Below are 14,461 nucleotides of genomic sequence, written 5' to 3' on the forward strand. Positions count from 1 at the left end.
TCATGATCAAACGCACTGACATTGAGAACAATGTCGATGTTTGTTTTTGATTGAATAGCATGGGAGAAAAGTGACTTTTGATAACGACTGTTAGTCTTTTATCGTATTAAACCTCTGCTAGTACATGTACTTCATTTTAGTCGGTTCAGTCAGTTTCAGGTAATTCTAACTGGTGTTCAATGGTAGGAGGACTATCCCCTACAATTTTAACTATTGCAATACTATTGTGTAGCAGGGTGCAGGATTGATAATAAATTCAAGCACTGCCTCTGCAATGGATCGAACACAGGAGCTCTGGATTACTAGTTTGACTTTCAACCGATCGCGCTAAGAGAAGTTATTTCTAGCGGATCGGTATATTGTTGCTAGTAGTGACCAGGGTTACAACTGCTTTTGCAAGGGGAAAACATTAATGGGATACAGGTTTTGCAGTTTTACGAATGCAGACAACAATTGCAATGGTATTGCAATAGTATTGCATTTTGAATTATATTTTATTCAGTCTATGAATTGGACGTCATGTCGTATATCTGGTGCAGTGTCCGTTAAGAGTTACTTCCCTTTGCTAGTGTCAGTGACAATGGGACTAATTCACGTACCAAGTGATACCCGATGATGGCGCTGAAATTACATTATCACAGGATATCATCATTTGATGTCATTCCATCACAAAAACAAAATAGTTTCGAACACATCTTGTCAGGTATCACATGGTACATGAATTTAAAAATCTCATTCATGATCAAACGCACTGACATTGAGAACAATGTCGATGTTTGTTTTTGATTGAATAGCATGGGAGAAAAGTGACTTTTGATAACGACTGTTAGTCTTTTATCGTATTAAACCTCTGCTAGTACTTCATTTAAATCGATTCAGTCCGTTTCAGGTAATTCTAACTGGTGTTCAATGGTAGGAGGACTATCCCCTACAATTTTAACTATTGCAATACTATTGTGTAGCAGGGTGCAGGATTGATAATAAATTCAAGCACTGCCTCTGCAATGGATCGAACACAGGAGCTCTGGATTACTAGTTTGACTTTCAACCGATCGCGCTAAGAGAAGTTATTTCTAGCGGATCGGTATATTGTTGCTAGTAGTGACCAGGGTTACAACTGCTTTTGCAAGGGGAAAACATTAATGGGATACAGGTTTTGCAGTTTTACGAATGCAGACAACAATTGCAATGGTATTGCAACAGTATCGCATTTTGAATTATATCTTATTCAGTCTATGAATTGGACGTTATCTCGTATATTTGGTGCAGTGTCCGTTCAGAGTTACTTCCCTTTGCTAGTGTCAGTGACAATGGGCCTAATTCACGTACCAAGTGATACCCGATGATGGCGCTGAAATGACGTTATCACAGGAAATCATCTTTTTATTTCATTCCATCACAAAAACAAAATAGTTTCGAACACATCTTGTCAGGTATCACATGGTACATGAATTTAAAAATCTCATTCATGATCAAACACACTGACATTTGGAACAATGTCGATGTTTGTTTTTGATTGAATAGCATGGGAGAAAAGTGACTTTTGATAACGACTGTTAGTCTTTTATCGTATTAAACCTCTGCTAGTACATGTACTTCATTTTAGTCGGTTCAGTCCGTTTCAGGTAATTCTAACTGGTGTTCAATGGTAGGAGGACTATCCCCTACAATTTTAACTATTGCAATACTATTGTGTAGCAGGGTGCAGGATTGATAATAAATTCAAGCACTGCCTCTGCAATGGATCGAACACAGGAGCTCTGGATTACTAGTTTGACTTTCAACCGATCGCGCTAAGAGAAGTTATTTCTAGCGGATCGGTATATTGTTGCTAGTAGTGACCAGGGTTACAACTGCTTTTGCAAGGGGAAAACATTAATGGGATACAGGTTTTGCAGTTTTACGAATGCAGACAACAATTGCAATGGTATTGCAATAGTATTGCATTTTGAATTATATTTTATTCAGTCTATGAATTGGACGTCATGTCGTATATCTGGTGCAGTGTCCGTCTAGAGTTACTTCCCTTTGCTAGTGTCAGTGACAATGGGACTAATTCACGTACCAAGTGATACCCGATGATGGCGCTGAAATTACATTATCACAGGATATCATCATTTGATGTCATTCCATCACAAAAACAAAATAGTTTCGAACACATCTTGTCAGGTATCACATGGTACATGAATTTAAAAATCTCATTCATGATCAAACGCACTGACATTGAGAACAATGTCGATGTTTGTTTTTGATTGAATAGCATGGGAGAAAAGTGACTTTTGATAACGACTGTTAGTCTTTTATCGTATTAAACCTCTGCTAGTACTTCATTTAAATCGATTCAGTCCGTTTCAGGTAATTCTAACTGGTGTTCAATGGTAGGAGGACTATCCCCTACAATTTTAACTATTGCAATACTATTGTGTAGCAGGGTGCAGGATTGATAATAAATTCAAGCATTGCCTCTGCCAGGGATCGAACACGGGACCTCTTGATTACTAGTCTGACGGTCAACCGATCGCGCTAAGAGAAGTTATTTCTAGCGGATCGGTATATTATTGCTAGAAGTGACCAGGGTTACAACTGCTTTTGCGAGGGGAAAACATTATTGGGATACAGTTTTTGCAGTTTTACGAATGCAGACAACAATTGCAATGGTATTGCAATAGTATTGCATTTTGAATTATATTTTATTCAGTCTATGAATTGGACGTCATGTCGTATATCTGGTGCAGTGTCCGTTAAGAGTTACTTCCCTTTGCTAGTGTCAGTGACAATGGGACTAATTCACGTACCAAGTGATACCCGATGATGGCATTGAAATGACGTTATCACCGGACATCATCTTTTGATGTCATTCCATCACACACAAAAATAGTCTCGAACACATCTTGTCTGGTATCACATGGTACATGAATTTAAAAATCTCATTCATGATCAAACGCACTGACATTGAGAACAATGTCGATGTTTGTTTTTGATTGAATAGCATGGGAGAAAAGTGACTTTTGATAACGACTGTTAGTCTTTTATCGTATTAAACCTCTGCTAGTACTTCATTTAAATCGATTCAGTCCGTTTCAGGTAATTCTAACTGGTGTTCAATGGTAGGAGGACTATCCCCTACAATTTTAACTATTGCAATACTATTGTGTAGCAGGGTGCAGGATTGATAATAAATTCAAGCACTGCCTCTGCAATGGATCGAACACAGGAGCTCTGGATTACTAGTTTGACTTTCAACCGATCGCGCTAAGAGAAGTTATTTCTAGCGGATCGGTATATTGTTGCTAGTAGTGACCAGGGTTACAACTGCTTTTGCGAGGGGAAAACATTATTGGGATACAGTTTTTGCAGTTTTACGAATGCAGACAACAATTGCAATGGTATTGCAATAGTATTGCATTTTGAATTATATTTTATTCAGTCTATGAATTGGACGTCATGTCGTATATCTGGTGCAGTGTCCGTTAAGAGTTACTTCCCTTTGCTAGTGTCAGTGACAATGGGACTAATTCACGTACCAAGTGATACCCGATGATGGCGCTGAAATTACATTATCACAGGATATCATCATTTGATGTCATTCCATCACAAAAACAAAATAGTTTCGAACACATCTTGTCTGGTATCACATGGTACATGAATTTAAAAATCTCATTCATGATCAAACGCACTGACATTGAGAACAATGTCGATGTTTGTTTTTGATTGAATAGCATGGGAGAAAAGTGACTTTTGATAACGACTGTTAGTCTGTTATCGTATTAAACCTCTGCTAGTACATGTACTTCATTTTAGTCGGTTCAGTCAGTTTCAGGTAATTCTAACTGGTGTTCAATGGTAGGAGGACTATCCCCTACAATTTTAACTATTGCAATACTATTGTGTAGCAGGTTGCAGGATTGATAATAAATTCAAGCACTGCCTCTGCAATGGATCGAACACAGGAGCTCTGGATTACTAGTTTGACTTTCAACCGATCGCGCTAAGATAAGTTATTTCTAGCGGATCGGTATATTATTGCTAGAAGTGACCAGGGTTACAACTGCTTTTGCGAGGGGAAAACATTATTGGGATACAGTTTTTGCAGTTTTACGAATGCAGACAACAATTGCAATGGTATTGCAATAGTATTGCATTTTGAATTATATTTTATTCAGTCTATGAATTGGACGTCATGTCGTATATCTGGTGCAGTGTCCGTTAAGAGTTACTTCCCTTTGCTAGTGTCAGTGACAATGGGACTAATTCACGTACCAAGTGATACCCGATGATGGCATTGAAATGACGTTATCACAGGATATCATCTTTTGATGTCATTCCATCACAAAAAAGTCCCAAATCACATTCGAACCCATCTTGTCAGGTATCACATGGTACATGAATTTAAAAATCTCATTCATGATCAAACGCACTGACATTGAGAACAATGTCGATGTTTGTTTTTGATTGAATAGCATGGGAGAAAAGTGACTTTTGATAACGACTGTTAGTTGGTTATCGTATTAAACCTCTGCTAGTACATGTACTTCATTTTAGTCGGTTCAGTCAGTTTCAGGTAATTCTAACTGGTGTTCAATGGTAGGAGGACTATCCCCTACAATTTTAACTATTGCAATACTATTGTGTAGCAGGGTGCAGGATTGATAATAAATTCAAGCACTGCCTCTGCAATGGATCGAACACAGGAGCTCTGGATTACTAGTTTGACTTTCAACCGATCGCGCTAAGAGAAGTTATTTCTAGCGGATCGGTATATTGTTGCTAGTAGTGACCAGGGTTACAACTGCTTTTGCAAGGGGAAAACATTAATGGGATACAGGTTTTGCAGTTTTGCGAATGCAGACAACAATTGCAATGGTATTGCAATAGTATTGCATTTTGAATTATATTTTATTCAGTCTATGAATTGGACGTCATGTCGTATATCTGGTGCAGTGTCCGTCTAGAGTTACTTCCCTTTGCTAGTGTCAGTGACAATGGGACTAATTCACGTACCAAGTGATACCCGATGATGGCGCTGAAATTACATTATCACAGGATATCATCATTTGATGTCATTCCATCACAAAAACAAAATAGTTTCGAACACATCTTGTCAGGTATCACATGGTACATGAATTTAAAAATCTCATTCATGATCAAACCACTGACATTGAGAACAATGTCGATGTTTGTTTTTGATTGAATAGCATGGGAGAAAAGTGACTTTTGATAACGACTGTTAGTCTTTTATCGTATTAAACCTCTGCTAGTACATGTACTTCATTTTAGTCGGTTCAGTCCGTTTCAGGTAATTCTAACTGGGTTCAATGGTAGGAGGACTATCCCCTACAATTTTAACTATTGCAATACTATTGTGTAGCAGGGTGCAGGATTGATAATAAATTCAAGCACTGCCTCTGCCATGGATCGAACACGGGACCTCTTGATTACTAGTCTGACGGTCAACCGATCGCGCTAAGAGAAGTTATTTCTAGCGGATCGGTATATTATTGCTAGAAGTGACCAGGGTTACAACTGCTTTTGCAAGGGGAAAACATTAATGGGATACAGGTTTTGCAGTTTTACGAATGCAGACAACAATTGCAATGGTATTGCAATAGTATTGCATTTTGAATTATATTTTATTCAGTCTATGAATTGGACGTCATGTCGTATATCTGGTGCAGTGTCCGTCTAGAGTTACTTCCCTTTGCTAGTGTCAGTGACAATGGGACTAATTCACGTACCAAGTGATACCCGATGATGGCGCTGAAATGACATTATCACAGGATATCATCATTTGATGTCATTCCATCACAAAAACAAAATAGTTTCGAACACATCTTGTCAGGTATCACATGGTACATGAATTTAAAAATCTCATTCATGATCAAACGCACTGACATTGAGAACAATGTCGATGTTTGTTTTTGATTTAATAGCATGGGAGAAAAGTGACTTTTGATAACGACTGTTAGTCTGCCATCGTATTAAACCTCTGCTAGTACGTGTACTTCATTTAGTCGGTTCAGTCCGTTTCAGGTAATTCTAACTGGTGTTCAATGGTAGGAGGACTATCCCCTACAATTTTAACTATTGCAATACTATTGTGTAGCAGGGTGCAGGATTGATAATAAATTCAAGCACTGCCTCTGCCATGGATCGAACACAGGACCTCTGGATTACCAGTTTGACGCTCAACCAATCGCGCTAAACAGGAGTTATATCTAGCGGATCGGTATATTGTTGCTAGTATTGACCAGGGTTATAACTGCTTTTGCGAGGGAAAAAACATTATTGGGATAGTGTTTTTGTAGTTTTACTAATGCAGACTACAGTTGCCTACAACTGCAATGGTATTGCAATAGTATTGCATTTTGAGTTATATTTTGTTCAGTCTGTGAATTGGACGTCATGTCGTATATCTGGTGAAGTATCCGTTAAGAGTTACTTCCCTTTGCTAGTGTCAGTGACAATGGGACTAATTCACGTACCAAGTGATACCCGATGATGGCGTTGAAATGACGTTATCACAGGATATCATCTTTTGATGTCATTCCATCACAAAAACAAAATAGTTTCGAACACATCTTGTCAGGTATCACATGGTTCATGAATTTAAAAATCTCATTCATGATTAAACACACTGACATTTAGAACAATGTCGATGTTTGTTTTTGATTGAATAGCATGGGAGAAAAGTGACTTTTGATAACAACTGTTAGTTGGTCATCGTATTAAACCTCTGCTAGTACATGTACTTCATTTTAGTCGGTTCAGTCTGTTTCAGGTAATTCTAACTGGTGTTCAGTGGTAGGAGGACTATCCCCTATATATTGCTACAATGTTAACTATTGCAATACTATTGTGTAACAGGGTGCAGGATTTATAATAATTTTAAATTCAGTCACTGCCTCTGCCAGGGATCTGGATTACTAGCCTGGCGCTCAACCGATCGAGCTATATAAAGAGAAGTTCTCTCTAGCGGATCGGTATATTGTTGCTAGTATTGACCAAGGCTACAACTCCTTTTGCGAGGGGAAAACATTATTCTACCAACATACCTTTTTTTCCCTTTTTCTTTCAGTTATTTTTGTTGCACTGAAACCTCCAATGTTTCCTGTTATGTCCAACTCTTTTTAAACCAAACAGTTTGTGAGTCGTGCATTTACATGTTGGACAAGTAGCTGAAGTTGGCAATGATTGTAAGTCTTGGCAAAATTTAACTTTTTTTCTTTGGTATCAAAAATCTGTCCCAAACCAAACAAATTCACTGTTTTCAGTTTTCCGGCATGTTTTGTTCTTTCAATACGAGATTCTGGTTGGTCATCAGCATTAATACCCATTTGTGACACATGAACCTTGCCAATGTCCTCCTGGGAATCGTCACTACTGAATAAACTCCTAACTAACTAACTGAATAACACGCTGACCACTTTGTAATGGTGACGAATCGAATCACTAATAAATATATCCACCCCATTGTCCCTCCTGTTATTATCAGAATCCCTTAATGTCGGTGACATTCATTTTAAATTTGGGGGTAAATCACCATCACTGTTGGAATCGGACATATTACAATAAACTCACAATAGGTGACAACGATATATAATCTCCTACGCGTTTCTTTTGAGGTTGATTCTGATATTTATTACAAACGTTTATGTGAAAATGATTAATAAGTCATATAAGTAATTATTAATACATGAAAAAGATATGCTCTGTCATCAAGCACTCTGTGGAGCACTGCATAGAGCAACGGACCAGAAAGCAAGGTAAGGTAAGTCGAAAGATGGTGGATCAAATCCCACTAGAGGCATTTGAGTAAAATTGAAATCTTAATATATGTTATCATTCCATTGTGTTGCTATTTGAAATATGGTGTTGAATGAAGATAAGTGTGTTGTAGGGAACAGAGAAGAGAAATGATATTTAAAATATTTTTATTTATATATTTTTTTGTAAATTCAATTTTTACCCACCCCCAACAAGAGGCCTTAACGGTCATCTGATTACTGGCACAATACAACATAGTCATTTAAAGAATTTAGTCAGTTTGACCCTGTGACCTTGGATGAAGATCAAGATCATCTTTTTTAAACAAATATGGTAGCCCTTCATCTTAGCATGTCACAGGCCCAATATCAGGTCTCTAGGCCTCTTAGTTATTCACAAAAAGTTATTTTAAGATTTTAGCCTATATGACCCGTATGACCTTGGCTGAAGGTCAATGTCATTCATTTGAACAAACGTGGTAGCTCTTCATCCAAGCATGTCACAGGCCCAATATCAGGTCTCTAGGCCTCCTAGTATTCTCAAGAAGTCGTTTAAGGATTTTAACCTATTTGACCCCTGCGACCTTGAATGACAGTCCAGGTCTCTAGGCCTCTTAGTTATTCACAAAATGTTATTTTAAGATTTTAGCCTATATGACCCGTATGACCTTGGCTGAAGATCAAGGTCATTAATTTGAACAAACTTGGTAGCACTTCACCAAAGCATGCTGCAGGCCCAATATGAGCATCCTAGACCTTTCAGTTCTTGAGAAGAAGTTGTTTAAAGATTTAAGCCTATTTGACCCCTGTGACCTTGATTGAAAGTCAAGGTCATTCATTTGAACAAACTTGTTAGCCCTTCATCCCAGCATGTGGAAGGCATAATATGAGAACCCTGAGCCTTTCGGTTCTTGAAAAGAAGTCATTTCAAGATTTTAGCCTATTTGACCCCTGTATTCTTGAATGAAGGTCAAGGTCATTTATTTGAACAAACTTGGTAGCCCTTCATCCCAGCATGCTACATGCCTAATATCAGTACCCTGGGCCTGCTGGTTCTTGAGATGAAGTCGTTTGAAGATTTTAGCCTTTTTGACCCCTGTGACCTTCAATGAAGGTCAAGGTTATTCATTTGAAGAAACTTGGTAGCCCTTCATCCTAGCATGCTACAGGCCAAATATCAGTACCCTGGACCTTTTGGTTATTGAGAAGAAGTTGTTTGAATGGAAAGTTTACGCACAGAGCATGGTGGATCGGCGCACTTCGGGTCAGATGACTTAAAAAGCCAAGCCCCATTTTTTTCTTATTGACCCCTAAAAATAAATCCTTTTAGACACTGTTAGTTGGGGGTACCAACGCCAAGTAAATTCGAGTGGGAGTGCAAAAGTAAGTCTTTCCAAACATAAGTCCCTCACAAATGTTATCAGGTACAAAGTGGTTTGTGAATTAGTCCCATTCATGTTCAAACACAATGACAATGAGAACACTGTAAGTGTTTGTTTTTGATTGAATAGCATGGGGGAAACGTGACTTTTGATAACAACTGTTAGTCTGTAATCGTATCCAACCTCTGCCAGTATTTCATTTCAGTTCAGTTCCTACCAAGTTATTTATTTCAATACTATTTCTATTGGGGGGCACTATTGGGATAGTTTTAATAAGCAGCTTGCAATTGCAATAATAATTGTTATTAGAACTTGTGGACTAAAAAATACAAGAGTATATTTTAAAAATTGCGGCTGTGGCAGCCTTTTTTAATTTTTTGAATTTTGGATCAACTTGCAAAATATCAACATTTAGTCAGGTTCATGTCAGGATCATTTCATGCAAGTTTCAGCCAAATCGTACTGGTAGAACTTGAGAAAAAGCTCAAATTGTCAAAAGTTTACGCACGGCAGACAGCAGATGGTGCAGGGCGCATGGTGCACGGTGCATGACGACGGACGAAACATGATGACTATAAGTCATCCTGACCCTGACCTATCATTTGTACAATTTTGAAACCCCTCATAAGCATCGTTGCTACCATTGCATGACGAGTGCTATCCCATGCTTAGTGTCAGAGAAAACAGCGTTTACATGGAAATAGCCAAATTCACCACTTCTGACCCCGCCCCTCAGACTCCCGGGGTTCAGCTCCATCATTTGTACAATTTTGAATCCCCACCCTAAGCTGCCATTGCATTAGAGTGCTATCCCATGCTTAGTTGCAAAGAAGATGTCGTTTTTATGGAAATAGCCAAATTGACCCCTTTTGGCCCCGCCCCTCAGGCCCCAGGGAGGAGGGTTATCCCGTACTTAGTTTCAGAGAAGAAGTTGTTTATATGGCAATATTTACATTTTGCTACTGCAACTCCCATTACTCTAATGATAATCTTGATATGCATTATGAGCCAATAAATGCAATCTAGACTTGGTGTAGTAATATTTACATAAATGAATGTGAATCTTGATTACCGACACCACGTTAGTCCGCGCTATGCTATTTATCTGCCACCCAGATTGCATTTATATCTCTAATAAATGCAATCTAACAATCCTTTAATTGTTAAATAGCTAAATTGACCATTTTTGATCCAGCCCCTCAGGCCCCCGTGGGGGCAGCCCCATCATTTGTACATTTTGTACCATTTGTCCCCCCCCCCCCCCTCCTCTCAGGCCCCCGATAATTTGTACAATTTTGAATCCCCGCCTCATAAGGATACTGCCATTGCATTAGAGTTCTTCCCATGCTAAGTTGCAGAGAAGATGTCGTTTATATGGTAATATCCTCATTGACCCCTTTTGCTCCCCCCCCCGCCCCTCAAACCCCAGGGGAGAGGGGCTGCCCCATTATTTATACAAATTTGAATCCCAACCCAATAAGGATACTATCATTGCATAGAAGACTTCCTTTATATGGAAATAGCCAATTTGACCCCTTTTGACCCCACCCCTAAGACCCCGGGGGGTTCAGCCTCATTATTTGTGCAATTTTGAATCCACTCCCTCTAAGGATGCTGTCATTGCATTAGAGTACTTTCCCATGCTTTGTTGCAGAGAAGACGTTGTTTACATGGAAATATCCTCACTAAACGACCATATATGGAATTTAACTTATTCATAAAAAACCCTTTTAGAATTGATCCTGAAAAACTGGTAAGCAGAAATCAACTACTTGAACAAAATACTTCAATCAGGATATTTGGTGTGATGAATATACTGGCAAATAAACTACAAATATTAGAATTATATATTACAGACATCACTAAGTTTTGTTTCAGGCCAATCAAGAATTTGCAACATAAAATATCAGCTTAAGGGTTTCAATACGTACAAATATAACCATATGCTGTTTTCTAATGTTGTATAATCGTATTAAACAATACAAAAGTCATGATATCAAATAATCAAGGATGAATAAAAACTAAATTGCAAATAAATAATAACTTACCTAACAAAAATATGATGATTATTTTTGGACTTAGTTAAACCCTAACTCTAACATTAAGTTGCATTTTAACAACTCTGTATAAGTACAAATATAGGGATACAGGATATACATGATATTTAAAAATTAAATCATAATGCTATAAAAATTGAGAAAAAAAACATAGCTGACAAAAAAATTTAAGTTTGCTTTATTTACGACAGGTCATTTAGCAACTTACCCTAACCCTAACTAGTAAAATTATAGTGTTAGGGATCGATTACGTACAAAAATACCAATGTGGTTTTTTAGGTACAACCATATCATTTGCTGCATATTTAAAAAAATGTTTCTGATGTTGTTTTCAAATTAAAGAATTTTTCTTAGCATTAAAAACTTTAATTTTGGTTTTAATTGTCAAACTTCTAGCACAACTTTCAATTTTCAATTTATTCATTTGTCAACAAAATAGATTGAAATCGGTAACTAACACTTCTAATTATCACAGCAAACAGAAAAAAAAACCCAAAATGTGCATTTCTATTCAAAGAATATCTTTAAGATCTTAAAAAGGATACTGCCCAGGAATTCAAAACACCCAATGAGTTCATTTTAATGCCATAAATTATCAACACTACATATTCATTGACGATTTCAACTATTTAAAGCAAAAAAAAGCTTTGGGTTTTCTTCCATTTTTTCTTTTTTTCTGAAATAACCACAGACAGATTTTTCAATGCTCTAACCCTCAGCACTTAACAAATGATCTATATGCCAATTTTTCTCGTCATATATAACTATATGATACAGGTACATGTACCACTCATATGATCATATAATAGCACAAGTAATATACAGTATAACCCCTCCAACTCAAACCTGCATTCCTTGAATACCCCCATTTGTTAAACTGATCGCATCCCTATATATTGCTTGTAACAAAACCCCAGCTTCCTCAAACAGCTATTCGTCAAAAACTCCTTAAATTTTCCTCGAACAGAAATATATCCCTGTTTCATATAATACATACTATTAAAAACCATGGATTCATCGAAAAGGTGTTCGTTCCTTGAAAACTTTTCACATATTTATTTTCATTTATTTAATAAATTTTCTTTTCAATTGGATATTGCTATCAAAAACTACTTTTGTAAATATTCAAAATGCGGAAAATCAGGTGATTAAAATTAGATTAAATAATACGTTGTTCGTCATAGTTTGAGAACAGACATTTTGACTGTTGATAATCAATCATGGCCATACTCGGATGAGTCCTGTATTCCTCGAACTATTGATCTGGTCCCCTGTTTTTCGAGTTATAATGGTTTTACTGTATAGAAGTAAATCAGGTAATACTTACAAACAGAGTTGAGAAGACTACTCTTCCCTACATTCGGTTCACCAATGATGGTCACTTGTACCCCAGAACGTAAAATCTCGCCCTGACGCTTATCCTTAAGGTGATGGTCTAATTCACTCAGAAGTTGCTCTATACCAATATTTACTGAAAAATAAAAACTAATGATTCAGAAGTAAATATCTCTAGGTAAATATTCCCAAATGAATACCTTTAACTTATAATTACGGTACAGCAATATAATATGCATTACAAGAACTAATGCTCTGTGCATCTATGAGATCATTGAAAATAATGCAACACAAAACAAAATTCAACAAGGAGCTACAAAGCGTGGCATTTATCCCCCGCGCCCCGCAGTTGGTATAAAAACCCAAATACATCAGGGTCAAAGTAACAATTATTACACTTAAACTGAAACTGCTTGGAACAGTTTGGAGTTATACATATGCATGAAGCCTGGAAACAAAAAGAAACAGTAATTTTGTATTTTTGATTTAGTTTCCATGGTAATTACAGATAAAAACCCTACATGGAATAGCAAAAGGCACAACAACTAGGGAACAGGAAATATTATTATTACAATAATATGATAATAATAATAATTGTCTTTATTTAAAGTTGGTAACACTTTGAGTCAGAGACTCGTCTCCCAAGTGGTCGCTATAAAAATATATAATATTTACAACATGGCACATATCACAAACAATACAGCATAGTTTTATTATAATGAATATCACAGTCAGCTTATCACAGAACTAGAAATATATCTGTTAGACATTAAGTGCTCGCTAAATACTTCCTAACCTTAATTGCCGCTATAAAATCATCCTCTACAACAGTTGTTCGTAGCACTTTCGCTCGTTATCCTTGGGATTATTGCAAGAAAATGGTTTATGTACTTTATGCACTTGACACGATAAACTTGTTTCGTTGTTCAAAATAGTCGTCCGCTATAACACCGTCCAGTCTCTGTGCATGTGCACAAGGCGACTTACCTGTGTCATGCTTGAACGCCTTTCTGGGGTATGTTAGATCTAGAGCCCAAACACTCAGACTGATATTTTATAATGTTGGTTTTTTTTTATTCTGTTTCTCTCACGCAAAGCTGTGTAATTTTATAAATATTAAGTAGAACTTCAGCAAATGCGGTCTATGGTCACAGGGTTTAGTAAGCGATAGTGCAACGTACACCTAGGACCTAGGATGATGTGAAATAAATTAAATATGTGGCCGGTACTAAAAGTAATCCATTTCGTTACTTTCTTTTATTGACTATATAAACCTGAATTGCACTGTATTGCTCCAGAAATTTCCAAAGTTGATCAGATGCTTAGAAAATTGTGACCGATGCAAGAGTTTGTATGATACGCCACTTGAAGTTTACACAAAACAGATGCGTTTAGCAGTGTGAAATGTCACTGTTGTTAATATAAAGTAGACTATCGCTGACAAGTATATCTTAATATATGTTTTTGAAAATTTGGATTTCATTAAATCATGGCGAAATCTTTTAAACACTATAAGACACTGACTTCCGGTATCGCTTGCGCAGTTGGAATCTGCGCATAGCGGATGTACACAGACTCTACACCCGACAAGGAAAATAATGGAGCTGCATTGAATGGTTTTGGAGTTACAGCCCGGAAACAAAAAGAAACAGTAATTTGGTATTTTTGATTAAGTTTCCATGTTAATGTAAAAAAAATCTATAAATGGAAGGTCCGCAATAGCAAAAGGCACAACTAGGGCACTTGTCTGATGTATACTGAAAGTCTCAAGGAGCTGCATTGAACGGTCTTTGAGTAAAAGTCCGGAAAAGAATCTCAGACGAATGGACACACGAAGCCCAATGTAATATCCCCTTCAAACGCATCGTATAAGAATACAAAAATACAAGAGGCCCATGGGCCTTAACAGTCACCTGAGTTCGTT

General features: G+C 37.2%; 1 protein-coding gene across 1 annotated transcript in view; it reads right to left on the bottom strand.

Annotated features, from left to right (window-relative positions):
- LOC138333020 (tRNA modification GTPase GTPBP3, mitochondrial-like) overlaps positions 1-14,461 on the bottom strand; it is a 67,746-nt gene that overhangs the window by 49,435 nt on the left and 3,850 nt on the right. Inside the window, exon 5 of the mRNA XM_069281118.1 lies at positions 12,530-12,673. Within this exon, the coding sequence (XP_069137219.1) occupies positions 12,530-12,673 (144 nt within the window). The remainder of the gene's footprint in view (positions 1-12,529; positions 12,674-14,461) is intronic.

Source organism: Argopecten irradians, chromosome 10, assembly GCF_041381155.1.
Source record: "Argopecten irradians isolate NY chromosome 10, Ai_NY, whole genome shotgun sequence".
Lineage (NCBI taxonomy): Eukaryota > Metazoa > Mollusca > Bivalvia > Pectinida > Pectinidae > Argopecten > Argopecten irradians.